Source organism: Misgurnus anguillicaudatus, chromosome 24 (assembly GCF_027580225.2).
Source record: "Misgurnus anguillicaudatus chromosome 24, ASM2758022v2, whole genome shotgun sequence".
Lineage (NCBI taxonomy): Eukaryota > Metazoa > Chordata > Actinopteri > Cypriniformes > Cobitidae > Misgurnus > Misgurnus anguillicaudatus.
In genome coordinates this window covers 31,198,133-31,217,787 of record NC_073360.2, presented here as the reverse complement: position 1 = coordinate 31,217,787, position 19,655 = coordinate 31,198,133, and the positions used below count along the sequence as shown (strand labels likewise).

Here is a 19,655-nt window from a genome sequence, read left to right as displayed (position 1 = left end):
GAGTATAATACTTAATATCAAAAAAGCATGTGACGTCATTTGACTCGCTCGTTTCTCCAATGACTTCATGGAAAATATTGATAGACAGAACATGTAGCCAATTAGATAACAAACCCAACGATCTTTGTGTGACGTTTTATTTACTGGTGTGGAAACTGCATTTTATATGCTAAAATAAGGATAAATAATATTAAGAACGAACGTGTATATGCATGTAAACAAAAGACTGACTGGCACTTAGAAAAGGCACTAGTCTTACAAAAGCCCTTGCAAAATCTCATTGACCTCAAACGTAAACCATAACTTCTTTAGACTTGTGGCTTTGGAATCATTCCATTTCTAGGTTTCACACACATATTTATCATTAAGTTTTTTAGTAATAAAAAAAGTTATGCAAAAAAAATTCCCAATGTACTTCAGCCTCTCTAACTTTTATGATTTTTTTTACTTAAAATAATTTTGAAACCTGGAAAATTAAGCTCAAAGTGTCTTCTTTCTAGTGATACCATAGTTATGCTTATAAATGGTTTAGTAAAACAACCCTTTTAGTGAAAGTAGATCTTTTCATTGTTTGGGATAGAGTGGGGGTGCTTTTCAAGAGGTTAAAAAGGTCTTAAAGTTAACTTGGTGAAACCTGCAGAAAGCTTAATGCTTTACAAGGAATACGGCCTTACAAAAACCAATGAAACTGTAATAAGCAGGGTTCCAACGGGTCATGGTCTATCTCAGACATTGAAAGTCATGGAATATCAGGGATCATGTTTGTTCGTTGGTGTTTGTTTATAAAAATTAATCCGCTTGTTAATTTTTAATATAAGGAATTCTGTTCCTGGTTCCAGGACAGATTTATTTGTAGTGGATTAGTTTGGCATACCCCAAACCCAGACAGAGAATGTTTCTGTCTTATTTGAGTAATCAGTCTTAAAAAAAAATTTTTTTCTTCAAGACTGTTCATACCTGTTTTATGTATGTTACATAGAAAGGTAGAATGGTTTAATTTAAATGAGACTGATTAGCCCTAGCTATTTGCTAGTTAGTCAGACTCATTCTTAAGTCGCAGTCTTGACGTCACGGCTATGTTTATGCAACCGGCCACTGGTGCACTGACCTCTACTCTTTATTTCCTTTTAAATAAACTACAAAGTACGTCAAACATATTTACACAATGTTTTTTTTTACAGGAAACTACTGCACCATGTGCTTCAAGTGCTATGAAGATAATGACTATGACAGTCAGATGATGCAGTGTTCCACATGTAACCACTGGGTCCATGCTAAATGTGAAGGGCTGACAGGTGAGTGACTTCATCGGTATAAAGGCTAGGGAAGAGATGTATAGATTGGTTTGATTCTTATTGCTATATACACTTGTGCTCATAAATTGGCAGAATTTAAAGCCGTTTCTCAATATGCGTTCTTGTCTGTACTTGCGTTCTTGTGGACTTGTGAAACGTCATCAGTCGCGGCCCAAGTACCGTTCCAATTCAAAGTTCGCATCAAGCCCAAGTTCACATAAAATCCCCGGATGTGTTCTTGATCCGCCCATTTTATCGAGGATGCATCAGAGGAGACTTGTGTGGACTTATGACAGCGAAGTTTCCCAGAATGCATTTCGCGTCAGGAGTTCGTTCTTACGAGTCTGAACTTGCAAGTTCGAATTACGAAGGACACAAGTCCGAGTTTGGCGTACTTGGTATTGAGAAACGGCTTAAGATTCCTTGGCCAGTTTTTAGAGAAGGTGAATGATAACAAACAAACAGTCCTTCCTCCCATTGTTAGTGTTTGGCTGAAGCCATTTATTATCAGTCAGCTGTGTTTATTCCTTTTAAATCATAATGAAACTACCCAAGTGACCCTGATCAAAAGATTACATACCCTGGTGATTTTGGCCTGATAAACATGCACATACGTTGACACAAATGGGTTTGAATGGCTATTAAAGGTAACCGTTCTCACCTGTGATTTGTTTGCTTGTAATCAAGTGTGTGTGTATAAAAGGTCAATGAGTTTTTGGAACTCGATGACGTTTCTGGATTCGGAGTTATGGGAAAGCAAAAAATGTCAAAGGATCTGTGGGAAAAGGTATAAAACAGGAAGAGGGTTATAAAACGATATTCAAGGAAAGTGAGGATGCCCTTCAGCAATGTTCAAACTATAATTTGGATGTGGGAAATGATGGGTACTGTTAAACCTCAGCCAACTGCCAGGAAAATAGTTCTGGATTCAAAGGAGGAGGCACCTGAAGAAAGATGGGCTGCATGGTCGAGTCGCCAGAAGAAACTCATTACAATGCAAAGTCCACAAAGTATCCCGCTTACAATACGCCAAACTCCACAGAGACAAGCCTCAAACCTTCTGGCACAAAGTCATTTGGAGTGATTAGACTAAAATGGAAATTCCTGGCCACAACCATAAACGCTACGTTTGGAGAGAAGTCCACAAAGCTTTTAATGAAAGGTGCACCATTCCTACTGTGGGAAATTTCAACCCAAAAGCTGCGCATTGGACGTACTTCGGCATTCCAAGATGGCAATGATCCAAACACAAAGGCCAAGTCGAAGGCTACAGCATAATTTTTTAGCCACTCTGGGGAGATATGCAGTTCATGCAAGACAGCCCAAGAATGTACAGGAACTGAAGGCTTTTTGCCAAGAAGAATGGACAGCTGTATTATTTGAGAAGAGAGAGCCTCATCCACAACTACCACAAAAGAGGTTAAGGGGCCGTTCACATGTCGTGCCTAAAACGCGTAGAAAACGCTAGGTGCGTAGGTTCTTGTCGCATGACCTGCGGTGCACTTGCGGCATTCTGACGCACCTGGGAAAAAAACGAACAATTTGCACACTTGAGCGCGCAAAAGACACGATATGTGTACGGCCCCTAAGTTGTCATTGACGTTAAAGAAGGGAGTACACAGTATTAAGAACTGGACTATTTCAACTTTTGTGTTATCATTCACATTTTCTGAAAAATGGCCAAGAAATCATAAAGTCTGCCAGGGTATATAAACTTGTGAGCTTAACTGTTTGTGACGCTTGTCTGTGAAATGAGTCTTTCACATGATGTTATTCAGTCAATATTATGGCGCTTTCTGTTGCAAATTTCCCCACGGTTTGGGTCGGGTCGTAGGGCTGGGCCGGTTTGGTTTTCTTCTTAACCGCTGGTAATCCACAAATTCATGCGGTTTATTGGCAAGGCAACAAGTTTAATAACATGCATGATTAATCTTCAATACAAAAAAAGTGCAAGTTACTTAAGGAACATGTAAAGTGAATTTTATTTCCTTCAACATTTCTTCAATTTCAGCATTCAATAACTTGAACAATTAATATTCTCAGTAATAGGGATGGCACGGTTCACAAATCCAATGGTTCGGTTTGTATCACGGTTTTAGTGTTTTATCTTTTAATCGTTAACACTCCAGAAATTGACTCGGCATATGAAATATAGGTTAATTATCCACAATTTAGGATACAGTATTAACAAAATTGTTAAATCATGTAATCATGCACAAACTGTATTTGACTTGACGTTAAGCACATTATTGGGACCATCTCTGAGGAAAGCTAGGTGAGATTTTGGTACAGCAAGAGAGAAGACATTGGTGTCATGCTTCTCATTTTTTTGGCAAAATAAAAGGAGTACGTGTATTGCTATCTCTACAGGAACTTATGTGCCTTTTTAGCACACAAAGATTGAACTGAAGAATTAAATTGCATTTCTCAAACTGCCAACTTTAGCCAAATGGTGCTTTTTCCATTGCATAGCCTTCCACGGTTTGGTTCAGGTCGGGTTGGGTCAGCTCGCCTCACTTTGGCTTGGTTGGCTTTTCCATTGAGTTTAGTAGCACTTCGCAGTGGGAGGGATTGTAGGCGTGTCGTTGTGTTTGCGCTGCCTACTGCTGTGGCGTCGTGCAGGTGGGAGCGTCGTTGTACATTCCCATACATTCATTTATTTCTCAGTTTGCCACAAAATTTTAATTGACCACCACAAAAAGATATTTGCACATCGCGTTTATCACCACCTCTGTATCACATGACAGTTTCTGTACAAACACTCCGCTGAGCCTCATTTAAGATGCCTTTAAGCATATATGCGGATGTGCGCATCGCGAATGTGCCGCCTCAAACTGTCTGGAAAAAACTGGTATGATGTTCCTGATTCACAACCTGTGGATATTTTTCATCGCTAAAAGGAAGTTTGGGAACTTACAGCAAAGCACAGATGACAACAGGTTTACTCAAGATGACGCAAGCTAGCATGAAGGTAAAGCTAATCTTTTACATATAGCAATGGCGCTGGTAGTGAAGATTGTCTCGGACCAATCAGTGATCTACACTGTTTCCACGTCACGTTTTGGTGTCAGCTCGGGTTGCTTGGAACCCTAACCGAGGTGGTACTAATGGCGCTTTTCCATTGCATGGTGCCCCACGGTTTGGTTTAGTTTGGGTCGGGTCAGCTCACTTTTGGGAGCTTTTCCATTGGGTGCAGTATGTAGTACCCAATACTTTTTTTCGTACCACCTCGGTTGGGGTTGTCATCTGTGCTCTGCTATAAGTTTCCAAACACCCTTTTAGCGATGAATAAACATCCAGAGGTTGAGAATCCGGGACACCATAACAGTTTTTCCAGACTTACAGTTTGTGGCGGCACATTCGCGAAGTGCATGTCAGCATTATATATGCTTAAATGCAACTTCAATGAGGCTCAGCGGAGTGCGTCAACTACTGACACCACAGGTATTTAAACCGAAACTGTCATGTGAGACAGAGGTAGTTATAAACACGATGCAAACATCTATTTGTGGTGGCCAATTTTAATTTTGTAGCGGACTGATAAATCAATAAATGTATGGAAATGTACAACAACGCTCTCACTTGTATAATGTCACAGCGGTAGGCAGCGCAAATATAATGACACGCCTATAATCCTAAATACTAAATTTGATGGAAAAGCTAACCACGCCAAAGTGAGGTGAGCTGACCCGACCCAAACTAAACTAAACCGTGGGGTACTATGCAATGGAAAAGCGGCAAAAGAAATATATTGGGTACTATGTACTGCACCCAGTGGAAAAGCCCCCAAAAGTAAGCTGACCCAAACCAAACTACGCAATGGAAAAACGCCAAAAGTGAAGTAAGCTGACCCGCGGGGTACTATGCAGTGGAAAAGCGCCATTAAAGATATCAAGTTTATATTTTCAGTCAATGTTCTTTACTTTATGTAGGATTATTTTATGTCAAAAAATCAAAGTGTCACATTTTATGAAGATGATACTAAATCGTATGTCTCATACGGCTGTATTTTTTAGGGAATTGCTAAGAAGATATATTGTCAAAGATGACTTGGGTATTAACAGTTAAGGAGGAGTTGGAAAAATGATGTGATGTCCTTGAGGATTTTATACGAGTCAGCAAAAGTACATCTCACCCATATGTTTTTCTCTGACTCCTTATTTCATAATGTTTCCGAACAGATGACCTGTATGAAATCCTGTCCAGTCTGCCCGAAAGCGTGGTTTACTGCTGTCAGCCATGCTTACAATCCCACCCTGATGGAGAAATCAGTGGAGCTGGCTGGAGGGAGGTGCTTCATCAGGAGCTCAGGGCCGGCCTGGAGAAAGTGCTGTCTTGCTTGCTTAGCTCCCCCCTTACCAGCCACCTGGTCACCTGCAAGGGGGTGGGTGTCAGATTTTATTTCTATGACTCTTATGGGGGTTTATGTTATTTAAGATGCTGTTTATGTGGTACTGTGTACTCCTTATTTAAATTCTCATTTTAAGATCGGACAGAAATCTGTGTAGTGACTTGGAAGTGCACAAAAAGAAACCATTTATTCAGGAACTTATTCAGTCTATTCAACCATTGCTACTTTTGTCTTTTTTGTAGTGTGCTGCGCTGGGTTCTCCCAACACTGTGACTGAAGCTTTGCCCGTTTGTGACCTCCACGCTGTCGGAGTGAAGTTTGAGGAAGGCTTGTACACATCCCTGGTCAGCATCTTAAGTAGTCAGGTTTTTTTACATGAATTGTTTTTCCCAATCAGGTCAACCTGAAAATGAACCGTTTAGAGGCTAAACTACATGTATGTGCTTTCTTGTTAAAACTAGAGCTATTCCTTCTCACGGTTCCCAACGATGGGCCTCATTCCACTGTTTTGTTTTTCTGCAAAAGGCTTTGGCTTGTCATACATGTTATAAACTGAAGCCAGAAATTATGAGTGTGAACAGTAACAGTTAGGTTCTTTTGGAGAGCACATCTGAAAGCCTTGTGGGAACGTTTTCATCCAAAAATGGGAACTGTTTATTCCTTTTGACTGTTTGCCTTAAATAATTCAAAAAATCCAACATGTGTCCTGAAAGTACTTTTCACAATCAGGTTTCAAAGTGCAAGTTTTTAAAAACTACGCAGTTATTGTTTTCATGTTAACTGCTAAAACGTGATATAGGCATGCACATGTACAACCAAACAACAACGGCAGACTCCATGGTTCTGTTTGTGCTTCTCAGGAGTTTATTAAAGGGATAGTTGACAATTCTGTTATCATTTACTCACCATCAAGCAGTTCCAATTTAAAGGGCCCATATTGTGTGGCTAAAAAGCACATTACTTTTGTGTATTTGGTGTAATTTGCATGGTTTATGGTTCAAAAAACACATTATTTACCACAAAGCATACAGTTTTTGTAGCACCTCTAATCGTGGGTTCACACCAGCCGCGTTTGAGGGGTCAAATTCGTGTGTGCCGCGTCTAGTTTGTTGCTTGAACATTTTGAGTGTACTCGATTCTTTCGCGCCTTAAATTCTAGTCATCGAGACATTCACACTGAAATTTGCGTCATGGGAGGGGCTTCTGCGACTCCGCTTGCTTCCTGTAATCACGTCACTACTACACTGCAAAAAATGACTTTCTCACTTAGTATTTTTGTCTTGTTTTCAGTAGAAATATCTAAAATTCTTAAATTAAGATGCTTTTTCTTGATGAGCAAAATGACCTAAGTAAATAAGTCTAGTTTTAAGACAAATAATATACAATTTAAGTGAAATTGTCCTTAAAACAAGCAAAATTATCTGCCAATGGGGTGAGAAAAAAAATTGTGAAATAAGATTTCTTTTTTCTTATACACTTAATTCAAGTAAAATTTTCTCACCCCATTGGCAGTTATTTTTGCTTGTTTTAAGCACAAATTCACTTAAATTGTATAGTTTTGTCATTTTGCTCATCAAGAAAATACATCTTGATTTAAGAATTTTTAGATATTTCTACTGAAAACAAGACAAAAATACTAAGTAAGAAAGTCATTTTTTGCAGTGTAGAGCAAGCTCCTGATTGGTTAACGCTGCACGTTTTTCCGCCAAAGTCCAAATTTTTCAACTCACGGACTTGCGTCTACCGCACCTCGCTAAATGCCTCATTCACACCGCAAGACCTTCAGACCTCAACGCGTCTTCATATTGACTTAACATTGAAATCACTCAAGCTTGACGCCTCTACCGTGGCTGGTGTGAACGCAGCATTAGTCCCACACACCTGTAACAGGTGGTTTTGTACAAAGCTCACAGTTCTGAAAAAGCGCGATGTGAACCGATTGGCCAGCTATCCAGTGCGTTGTGAACGAAAATGTGACGCTCCTTACTATAAAACTCAGATATCTAATTGATCAACTTTACCAGCCAATGTGAGCAGAACGTAACAGATTGGTAAGTAGTGCTGTGACGGATCGCAGTTGATCCGTGATCAATACAGATCATGACCCGCGGTTCGGCTCGCTGGCTCACTTGTGATTCGCGGATTAATATGCAAATTTAAATAGGGAAAGTTTATCATTTGCACGTGTTTCTAAGGCTTGCAAATGTTAATATTCAAGTGATTTAAAACAATTTTACCACAAAAAGGCGCTGAAGCCCGATTTATAGTCGTGCGTAAGTTCTACGCCGTAGCTACGCCGTTTAGCCATCTGACTGTAGCCTGTGCGTAGCTCTGCGTAGCCTGACGTGCACCTCGCAAATATTTTAACAGCGCGTCAGTTCTACGTGGACCGCAAGCGTTGCGATTGGTCCACCAGAACCCCTCCCATCAGGTAAAAAAACTGCGTCATAGGTATTTCCATTTCCGTTGCGTTTTGAGGAGTGATTTAACTCAAACTGCAACAAAAGTCGCTGTTTATTTACTTCCTTCATTGCTGGTCTTCTCAAATCATACACAACAAGTTGCTGTTTCTTCTTCGTTTGTGGGTTCACTTGCCAAGCTTCTTCTTCTTTGACACTCGCGCTGCCACTGTGGTTGCACGCGTGGATACTGCCTACCAGTGGTCTGCACGTGTTTGCACATCGACGCGGATGACGACACAAAAGTTTAAATGAAAACCGACACGGAACCTACGCCGTAGGACCTACGCACAACTATAACGAGCCCTTAAAGTGAGCAGATTTCTGTACGCACATGCGCTTAAATGTGTTTGGTCCAGCTCCAGTCAGACGTAATTCCCTTCAAAGATCAGAACTCCTCATGTGTAAACTATAGAGGGAGTTGTGCTACTGTGTCTCATACTGTAGTCCATTAACATACATTTACTGAATAGAGCAATGAAAATCAACATAAGGTTTTTATGTGAAGCGCCGTTTGGAATTCACCCTCCGCCTGTGTGTGTACATGCGGTTAAGTGCAAGGTTGGATTTGCTCCACTTTTTAGATGAAGCCTTTGTGTAAATCCAGCCTTATAACTCCTCCGTGTTTAGAAAGTAGTCCTTTAGTAAAATGTGCAGCACACAATCAAACATTTGAGCTGTACTGTTCAGAAACAGTGTTGTAAATAAAACCTAACCCCTGGTCTCTTCATGTTTACTCAATCGGAAGACCAAACAAAGTAGTTTGCCTTTCGCAGGGGAAAACACAGCGTCTCAACGACATGGCGGCAGCAACATTACTACTGCGTGATTGCAAATTACAACCTTCTATCTTTGAGTATACAATAAACAATAACAGTGTCATTCAAATGTTCAAACTAGTATGTCTTCTAACTGCAGGGGTGCGTTTAAAAACGGCTCTTTAAAAAAACTAATTTTGAGCAATGTTTGTAACCCAACAGATTTTGAGCATCATTAACCTCCATGGAATTTCATCCTACTGTGGAAGTAAATGGTGCTTTTACTTTCTGCATGATTACAAAATATCGTCCTTTCCGTGTGGCAGAAAAAAATTTTATGCAATTTTGAAACATCTTGAGGTTGAGTAAATGGTGACAGAATTTTCCCTTTAAGTGTAGATTTACTGCACAAGTACTGGAAGAAGAGATAGAAATATCTTAATGTGGTTTTTCTGGTTAAATAAAGGCAATTGAGGCACATTATTTATGACAATGTCTTAACCCACATACACCCTGATGACAGGTTTTATAAAATATGGTAGTTTAGTTTGGCATCTACTGGCCTGTTATGCATAACACATTGACACATTTTTAGTTGTTTTTAAGAGGTCTGAGTAATCGTTTGACCGCATTGTCATGTGTATGTGAAACTTTTCAGAAGCATTTTGCTACTATGTGGTCTTGATTTCTTAAGTTCTGTAAGACATGCACAATACTATCAAAGCCCTAATTTAAGTTATTCCAGTTTTTTTTTTAGGTACAGATATACATGCTCTAAATGACCCATTTGCTTTTTTAAGATGTTTCATATTTGAATTGTGTGATGTGTAAATATAGAAGTGAATATTTTTCAATTCTTTTGCTGATTGCTAAGCAGAAATCTTTTCATGAGGATGTGATCAAAGTGATTTGCCGTCACATTGAAGAAGAAGAAGGCCTACCAGAGGATGAAAGACCCACTGCTCTGGCCCGCTCCTATTATCTGACGGTCAGAATCTTTTGCATTTCATGCTATTTTTGTTTATAAGAAATAAGAAAAACTTATTAACACTATAATGGTTAGAAGTACACGGTGGGTTTTTTTTTCTTTTCGTTTTGTTATTTTTAGCCTACTTGGTTTAAATTTTTGCAGCTGTTGCCACTTAAAGAATTACTCCACTTTCATAAAAATCAATTCTGATCATTGTTCTGTCTATCATTGTTCAGTTGAGAAGATGTTTTATTTTTGGAAGGAAACATTGCAGGATTTCTCTAAAAATATCAGACTTTCATGAACCTCAACAGTATACAGTTTCAGTGCAGTTTAAAATTGCAGCTTCATTGCAGCTTCAAAGGGCTCTAAACGATCCCAACCAAAGCATTAGAATCTTATCTAGCAAAACAATCATAATTTTTGCCAAAAAATAAGTACTTTACTTTGAAAGATCATGAGTGATGTTTGCGAAACTACCGCTCGATTGTTTACAAGTATGTAGAAATAATGTCTTTGTGTCAGATTATTTTTAAAATTGTCCACAAGTGCATTTCACATGGGTAACGCGAGACATTTCAGCGTGATTGTTTTTCTTTTCTTTTTTTTGACTGATTCTAAATTTAAAGTCTAAATTCTCTTTCGAAGATATGGAGAAAGTTGTTTATGACTTTGCGTCATCCCGTTTGGATAACTGCAATGTGTTGAATCTCGGGGTGAGTCAGACATCACTTGTTTGCAACTTCGCCACAGAATTCTGCTGCTAGACTGTTAACGGGTACTAAGAAGAGAGAGCATATTACTCCTGTGTTAATCATGCAAACTGCATTTGGTTATCTATACGCTAAAAAATAGATTACCAAGTGCTGTAATGGTGATCAGGCTTTCTCTGTTGCAGCTCCTAGGCTTTGTAATGACCTTCCTCTGTCTGTCAAATGTCTTGATGTCTTACTTTGTTCAGTCGAGAAGAAATTATGTTTTGTGAGGAAAACATTCCAGGATTTTTCTCATTTTAATGGACCCCAACACGTAACAGTTCCAATGCAGTTCAAAATTGCAGCTTCAACAGAGTTTCAAAGGACTCCAAACGATCCCAAACGAGGCACAAGAGTCCCACATAGCGAAACGAGTGTCACCCTTGACAAGAAAAATAAAATTATGCACTTTTAAACCACGACTATCTCCGGTCGTGTGACGGCCAGCGCGATCTCACGTAATACGTCATCAAGAGGTCACAAATGACGTATGCGAAACTACGCCCCAGTGTTTACAAGTGTGGAGAAAGAGGACCGTTTCAATGTTGTTGTATGTGGAATGATACTAATTAATGTCTTTGTGTCCGTTTATTGTTTAAAATGGTCCTCAAGTGTGCGTTTCATATATGTAACCCGTGACCTTTCGACGTCATTACACAATTACATGAGGACGCGCTGGCGCGTCACAGGACCAGAGGAAGACGAGAAGTTGTGGTTTAAAAGTGAATTTTTTTCTTGACAAAAATGACAATCGTTTCGCTAGAAAATACCCTTATGCCTCATTTGAGATCGTTTAGAGTCCTTTGAAACTGCAATTTTTAACTGCATTAAAACATTAAAACTGTTACATGTTGGTGTCCATTATAAGTCCATTAAATCCTGGAATGTTTTTCTCAAAAAACATAATTTCTTCTCGACTGAACAAAGACAGACATAAAAATTTTGGATGACATGGTGGTGAGTAAATTATCTGGAATTTTTTTTTTTTTAAAGAAACGACCGTTTTTCAATATTTTACTACGTTCTTACCTCAACTTAGACAAGTTAATCCATACCTATCTTTTTTCAATGCATGCACTTAATCTTTGTACAGCGCGTTGTGAATATGTTAGCATTTAGCCTAGCCCCATTCATTCTTTAGGATCCAAACAGGGATGACTTTTGAAGCCACCAAACACTTCCATGTTTTCCCTATTTAACTCTTTCCCCGGCAGCATTTTTCATGATTTTCACAAAAGTTTAATGTCTCCCATAAAGGTTCTTCTTTAAATATATAAACATACAATATATTAAATGAGAAAACAGACCCTCTGCTTTCAAAAAAAAAGTTTCATCCTACCTTCATTAGTTCTCTTTTGATCACCTCTCAAATATGGATAGGTTTCGTCAAAAACTCAAAATTTTGAGCAAAAAGCTGAAATAATTATTTTTTATGACACGGGTGTGAGTAAATTGTTGGGATTTTTTTAGTGAAGTTGAGTAATCCTTTTATAGTTTCCTGTAAAATGTAACATTGGTGTCATTCATTTTCACACATGTGGCAGAGGCTTTTATCCAAAGTGACTAATGTTGCATTCAAATCATACATTTTATCAGAATGAGAGTGCTCAGAAAAACAATGCAACTCTTGGTATAACACTCCAGATATGTATTAGTGACTTTCTGTTTGCAACACAGCCCTAACATGCTTATTTTTTATGAAATGTCAGATGCTATTTTATTTTTTGTAACTCTTGTGAAGTGTTTTTAAAATGTCCCGCTTCCATTCTTTTAGCTAATAGAGGAAGTTTACAGTTGGTTCAACAGTCAAGACCCTAAAGTGTGGGATCCACGTTCCAAACATCTGCCTGCGTAAGAGTCATTTTATGTGGTTTCATCTAAATGTTTACAGATGGATCGCTTCAGTCTGGGGATCAATGCGCCTTTAATAATGTAGTATTTTTCCTTCCCTTCGTTTTAGTGGTATGCTTTCACATGCCGTAATGCCTCCAAACTATGAGCATGTTTATGCACAATGGCGTGAGACGGACAGCTGCGATAAGACTGGGGATGGCGCATCGCAGCTGGTTGGAGGACATGTTGATATTAAAATGGGAGAAGCGGCAGATCTTTCCACACCTTTGGCGCATAACACCAGCAGGAGCTGCTATATGGACATGAGTGCGCTACGACTGCAGCTGAAAGGTAATATAGGCCGTCCGTAGTCACTGTTATAGCTCTACATACAGTTTATAAAGCTGTGCAAGAGTCACCTAAAACTTGGCTTTATGCTAATTTGCCCTAGGTAAAAAGGGTCGCTCCTCTAAAGCAGACCTAGACACTGGTTGGTCAAAAGATGATGAACGGCAATGCGCGCTGTGCCAAAAATATGGGGATGCAAAAGCCAGTGTAAGTACTTCAAACACTGAGAGCACAGTGGGTTGAAATAGTATACTTGGAAAACACGGGGCTTTTTTAGTTCTTCTTCTTTTAACATTTTGAAGAACGTCATACCTTTTTTTTGACACAGTTCCTTTTCTCTAATTCTGTATAATAAAACTTCAGCATAGATACTGGATGTGGGATGTTATAAATTTATTTTTTCCAGGATGCAGGTAGACTGCTTTATCTGGGGCAGAATGAGTGGGCCCATGTGAACTGCTCTATGTGGTCTGCGGAGGTGTTCGAAGAAGATAATGGCTCACTTTTGCACGTCCATAGTGCTGTTGCTCGAGGTCGTCTGATGGTATGTTTTGTCTCCATGCTACGTTAGATAATCAGTAATAATTTCCATCAATGATATTAGCAATTATTATTACGTGGTACTTAAAGGGATATTCCAGCCAAATATCCAACTTTCCCTATGATGCACTCAGTCTCAACCCATCTGGGTTGCATATGTCCATTAACTTTCAGACAAACACATTTGGAGTTATTTTAGTAAGTGCGTTCCAAGCTTCATAAGATCGAAAACAGGGATCAGGGAACAACTTCCCCCCAAAAAGTGCATCCAACCTTCACAGAGTAATCCACATGGCTCCATGGGGTTAATTAATGTTTTCTGCAGGTAATCGATGTGATTTTGTAAGAAAAATGTTTCTCGGATGGCTTGAGGGTGATTCATACCAAAATGCTTTTTGCATAGTTGTGTTTGACACATGAAAACATCTCGGGTTACGTATGTGTTGTTCCCTGAGAAGGGAATGAGATGCTGCGTCTCCCTTGCCATACTTTCTACGTCCCTGTAACACCATCTTTCTGATAGCGATATACTTCCTGGCTCCCGTGTCACCCTGTCTTTGTCGTTAAGCCTCACCATTGGTTGAATTTGATATACGCATTCAGACGCACTTGCCACTGGAGGCATCCTCAAAGTGTCACCGCACCGATGCAGTGCAAGTTCCCTCGAATGCTAACTGTAACAATGTATCTTAAAAGGTAACACGGTGTATCCTTGCTCTCACTTGAAATGTGTTCCCACATTTAGTCCTTGAATTTGAGGGTATTGGACCTGGAAAGTCCTTGAACGTCCCTTGAATTTGAAGTTAACTAAGGTGTGTGAACCCTGTAACTGGCCCTAGATCTTTTAATACTGATTTTGCTAATGTTCCATCTTTTCATAGCGTTGTGAACGATGTAACCGAACTGGGGCGACGGTAGGTTGCTGCCTTACTTCATGCCAGAGCAACTACCACTTCATGTGTGCCCGCCACCGCAACTGTGTCTTCCAGGATGATAAAAGAGTCTTCTGTCACAAGCACCGGGACCTTATAAGTGGAAAAGTATGCTTTTGTTTCAGTCTTTATAGTTCAGCCGATATGTGCTTATTGAGTAGGTCATGTTGATTTGCACATTGTTTAATTGTTTTAAAGAACGTTTTTTGTTTTTTATTTACCAGATTATCACTGGTCAAGGGTTTGAAGTGCTTCGGAGAGTTTATGTGGATTTTGAAGGGATAAGTCTTCGCAGGAAGTTTTCGACTGGATTAGAACCAGAATCAATCAATTTAATGATAGGTTGGTTTTTTATGTTTTTTATAGAAATAATCTTGCGTAATGTTTTACTAAATAACAATTTAATAATATAAAAGACACTTATTTTAAACCTTATTGTTTTGCTATTTAGGTTCTTTACTAGTAGAAAAGCTGGGAAAGCTTAGTGAATTATCGGCATGTCATGGGAAACTTTTCCCTGTGGGTTATAAGTAAGTAATTTTGGTTATCTAGAGTCATTTTGCACCAAACATAATTGTGAATCTTTCTGTATGTGCACATGTTAGGCTTACCAAAGAATTTGTTTTTTGTTATGCTTAGATGCTCTCGCTTTTATTGGAGTACTGTAAACCCTCTTCGGCGCTGCAAATATACATTTCGTGTTCGAGATGTCCGACCCCCTGTTCAGGAAAAACCAGTGGAAGAGCTACCCAATCAGGGAGAAAATTGCACAATTGCCCACAGCCCATGCCCCCAGTCAGGTGCATAGCTTATAATATCATTACCTGCAGAGTGATGGATTAAACATGTTTGTATTTGACTTGACAAATATTATTTTTTTCCATAGAATCTGAAGCTCAAGTAGCAGACTTTACCCCTACAAATCCTTCCACTGAAAGAGATTCCACCTCTGTATCTGTTTTTGCCAAACCGGACTTCGGTGCCCGACCCAAAATCTCTTTATACCCTCAGAACAGAAGACCTGCTGGAGGGCTGTCCAGACCACTGCCTTCTCCAGGTAATCAAGATTAACAGCATTGTCATACTATAATACCAACTCTTATAAACTGAAGTCATTAGAAACATGTATTTTTTTTACCAGGAGCTGCCCCATCCAAGCCTCACCACATCTTGACTATTAGTGATTTGGACGACACTCGAAGGCCACGACGGCATAGCCCACACTCTCAGAATAGTGGTACCCGCAGTCACATGACGTCCCCTACTCTTGGATCCCCAGCAGGCCCAATCACATCTAGAGCTGGTGGATCCCACCACCATAAATCCTCCCAACCTTCCTCACCAGTTTTTCCTCTTGGTGCTACTGAAAACTTGCTGACCTCTTCATCAGCTCGCCCTGTTGGTCGAAGTGCTTCCTCAGTCTGGGGTTCTGGAATATTGATGCCCCATTCTACCTCAGGACTGTTTTCACAGTCCACATGGCAAGGTGGCATTGGCAGTACACCATGCACCAACCGAGCCCTTAGCTCTCCCACCCATCTCTCCACAAGACCCCGACCTTTTGAGTTCAGTCATTTAGACTCTGTAGAACTTCCACACAATTTCATAGCATCACCACAAGAATATCCAACAGAAAATGGTGCCTTGCCTTTAGGAGACCCTTTAGGTATGCAAAAAGTCAATCATCTAGTAAGCGACAAGGATTTCTCTTACCCTTCCTTTCACTTAGAGGCAGACCTAACTATTGCACCGGAGCTAAAAACTGAGCTTGAAATTGAAGAAACTGTGCTGAATGAGGGAGTAGCCATGAACTGCAGTGCGCAAATTGTAGTTGGCGAAGAAAGCCAGGAAGGCTTTTGGGTCCCAGAAGAGGAGAAGTCAAAAATGTCCGCTTCCAGATTGACTTGTTCAGTTGATCCTTGTAGGCAAGACTGGGACAATAGTTCTTCTGATGAAGACATGGAGAACTACTTTAATTTCACTCGCACTGTGGTTAGTCGCAAGGCTCCAAAAGATGCCTCTCTGACACCTACATCTCCATCTTTGAGGCATATTTCCCAACTTGATGGTGTAGATGATGGGACAGAGAGTGATACAAGTGTGGCTAATACTGATAACCAGAGAATGAAGAAATTGAATCAGGTCCAAAAGCCACACAAGTCATTTAATCCTGAACCCCACGAACAGACAGCCAGCAATGGGCTCTGCTTAGCTTTTCCAAGTCCTGTTTCTAATATTTCATTAAATAGGTGTTTTTTAGAACCCATGTCTAATCCTGTTGACACTCCTGCCTCGGAGGCTGTTGTTGTTTCTGATCCTTCTACAGTAACTCAACCATTGCATTCAAACCCTTTGGTTTTTTTACCTCCACAAGACTCCACTTTGACTAATTTCGTTGACCATAAGTCTTTAAACACAGCATTTTCTGCATACAGTGAAGATTACCAAACATCTAGTTTAGTTTTTGACCCAGAGACACCCCTGATCCTTGAGAGGTGTGATCCACCTTTACCCAGTGCAAGTTTCACGGAGCTGGTCCCAGTTCAGGAATACTCTACTGTTGAAACTCAAAAAGAGTCAAAGGAAATTTACTTGGATCCTAGTAGTGGGCACTTTGTATCTACTATGGATGACTCTACAGTTTACCCAAACAACTTGCCAGAGGCTATTTCTGACATTCTTACTTTGGGCCCAGTTAATGGAATTCAGACTCCACTGCATCAAATTCCTGTTCCCTACACAGAGTTACCTATATCTGCATCATCTGTTGAACATTTATCCTCCGATCCCTCTGTTCAAAATCCTTTAACAACATTTCCAAGCCAGGTACCTTCTTCAAATGTTCATTTGTATCCTGTTCAAACTCCTGAGGGTAGAATGGTCTTGCCTCCCATGGAGAGTTTCAGAACCAAACTGCATCCCCCTGCAGACCCAAAACAACCAGCCCCTTCAGTCCCTGGAGGCGCAATGCCGTGTGTTCCCACAAATTTGCCACAGAAACCAGATTCAATGCTCTCTGTGCCATCAGCCACTGGTGTGCCCCCTGGGACTTATGAGCCAGTTTCTGCCACAGAGTCTGTCTCTTTGTATCCCATTTACTCGCAGCCCATTGGTTCTACAACAGTCGGCGAAGTTTTGTTATCTCCATCTGTAACCTCTCAAACATCAGTTCAGTGCCAATCAACACCTGCTGCCATTGAGCCAGACTCTGCTCCAGGTGTCATTAATGGTTACAACACCATGCCTATGCAAAAAGAAACTGGCCCAGGACGGACAATTTCCATAAATTTCTCAACCCCCAGAACAACATCGGAACCTCAACAACAGTTGGTTACCCAGGCATTACCAGGTCACGCTATTCTCACTGTAAAAGAAGTGGGTGGACCCAATGTGGATCCCACCCCACATGTTTTACTAGTCAATCGACTGGGTCAGATTTTTGTCAAGAACCCTGAGAGCAACACCTTCCAGCTTCCAACTCCAAACTCACCTTCTTTCAATTGCGTCACCCAAATTGCCAGCCTCTTGCAAAGCAATGCCTTGTCAGCAACACTTGCTGCAGCTAGTAACTTGTCCACAGTGGCCGGGCCCACAATTCCAGCACAAGTCTCCCAAATTGTGACTCCAATGGTACAGACCTCTAACACCATTACCCAGCTACTCACTACCAGTAGCAATGGGTCAGCATCACTACCAGCTGATGCTAAGAAGCCTCGTAGGAATGCCAAAGCTTCTTTAGATGGTTCCACAGCAGGAATGAAGAAACCACGGACAAAGAAGGATTCCTCCACACCTAGGCGGCCCAAATCTGGTCCCTCAAGCAAACAGTCTGCAGGTCAGATTACAACTTCATCAGATGTCTGTAATCAAGCGGAAAGTGCTCAAGCTATCATCAACCAGGCTATGGCTGGTTATTATGATCCCAACAAGACTGTTTTTAGCATCTCACCACCACATAACACTACCCCTGCTGGCCGGCCTCAAACATTTAGCCCAGTAGTTTTACCCGAAGATCTCCTTGTTGAACCAAAAGTAGTAGCTTCTCCACCATCCCCACCAGAAGCAGCACCCCGACCAAAGCAGGTTCGAATGAAAAGAGTGTCCTCTCTTTCTGACCGAATTGCCACCAAGAAATCAAAAGCAGACTTTTTAGAATTCGATCGCCTTAGTGGATTGGAAGAAGCATGCAGGTCTAGCTCACTATCAGCAAGGTAAAAACAGGAACAGGCGTTGACTATTATTTAAGGATTTGTTTTCTTGCTATTAAAATGTTTATGGAATATTACATTTCCCCCCTTTTTCTAGGTATGGAGTTCGAATCAAAACACCAACCGTCAAGGGAATACTTGATCTGGATAAGCTAAATGAAGAGCCAAGTAGTGACTCAGAGAGTGCAAGGTAACCCTTAAAATGCAAAAGAAGACAATCAAAGGGAAATTGTTTTGGAAACCTTGAGGGTTGGTTTCCCAGACAGGGATAAGCTTAAGCTAGGACTAGGCCATAACTAGTTTTAACAAACATGCCTTACTAAAAACATTGCTTGGGTGCATTTTGAGGCAAAACAAAGGGCACTGCTGTATTTAAAGATATGTCAGTGCAAGTTGTTTCAGTTTGGACAGCTCTTACATTTATTTTAGCCTAAGGCCAGTCTAATCCCTGTCCGGTAAGCCGCCCATAAATGTTTTTCAGTATGTTGAGTAACAGTCCTTTTTTTAGATCTGGTCCTTGGGATCGTCTATCATTGTCTCGAGTTGGAGACGGCAACAAACCAGCAAATTGGGATTCTGCTAATCGCAGTGGACTAACTGACTGGAACAAATACTCAGGCATACTTCTTTTATATTCTCTTTTTTGAACATTTTAATCAGTTAAAGGTTTTTTAATGGATCAAACATCAAGATGTTATTTAAAAGATTAATCTTTCACATTAGGGATGCCGTCTTGCTCAGATGATGAGGTTCCTCCATCAGACAGTGAAGAAGAAAGTCCCCCTAACCGTGACCAGCCCCACCTACGCTTTGAGATCTCAAGTGACGATGGCTTTAGTGTAGAGGCAGAGAGCATTGAAGGTATGAGCTCATCATGATTGTTCTATGTTTTTGAGAAAGTATGTTTTTACAGTTGTGGCCAAAAATATACACACCCTTGGTAAATATGAGCAAAGAAAACTGTGAAATAATAAAAATAATATTTCTCCTATTGAGCTTTAATTGATAAATAAAATTAAAATTACATCATAAAATTCCTTATTTCCTTAAAGCCACTTTTTTTGTGTAGCTCTTTGGGTTTACCCATTCTAATGAGTGATTAAGAAGATTTGAGCTTTGTGTTACTCAATATTTATTTTCCTGTGAAACAGGAAGTCATGACTGTGCACCAACATGTTTCGTAACCACCTTGGTGTGTTAATAAAA

At 40.2% G+C, this 19,655-nt stretch overlaps 1 protein-coding gene across 1 annotated transcript in view; it reads left to right on the top strand.

Annotated features, from left to right (window-relative positions):
* kmt2bb (lysine (K)-specific methyltransferase 2Bb) overlaps positions 1–19,309 on the top strand; it is a 53,885-nt gene extending 34,576 nt beyond the window's left edge. The window contains exons 16-32 of the mRNA XM_055197123.2: positions 1,182–1,295; positions 5,477–5,679; positions 5,889–5,990; positions 9,741–9,851; positions 12,363–12,439; positions 12,549–12,772; positions 12,873–12,976; positions 13,176–13,313; positions 14,191–14,349; positions 14,466–14,583; positions 14,693–14,771; positions 14,881–15,041; positions 15,128–15,298; positions 15,383–18,452; positions 18,547–18,639; positions 18,958–19,062; positions 19,168–19,309. Of these exons, the coding sequence (XP_055053098.2) occupies positions 1,182–1,295; positions 5,477–5,679; positions 5,889–5,990; positions 9,741–9,851; positions 12,363–12,439; positions 12,549–12,772; positions 12,873–12,976; positions 13,176–13,313; positions 14,191–14,349; positions 14,466–14,583; positions 14,693–14,771; positions 14,881–15,041; positions 15,128–15,298; positions 15,383–18,452; positions 18,547–18,639; positions 18,958–19,062; position 19,168 (5,030 nt within the window). The 3' untranslated portion in view covers positions 19,169–19,309. The remainder of the gene's footprint in view (positions 1–1,181; positions 1,296–5,476; positions 5,680–5,888; positions 5,991–9,740; positions 9,852–12,362; positions 12,440–12,548; positions 12,773–12,872; positions 12,977–13,175; positions 13,314–14,190; positions 14,350–14,465; positions 14,584–14,692; positions 14,772–14,880; positions 15,042–15,127; positions 15,299–15,382; positions 18,453–18,546; positions 18,640–18,957; positions 19,063–19,167) is intronic.
* The last annotated feature ends 346 nt before the right edge of the window (positions 19,310–19,655 follow it).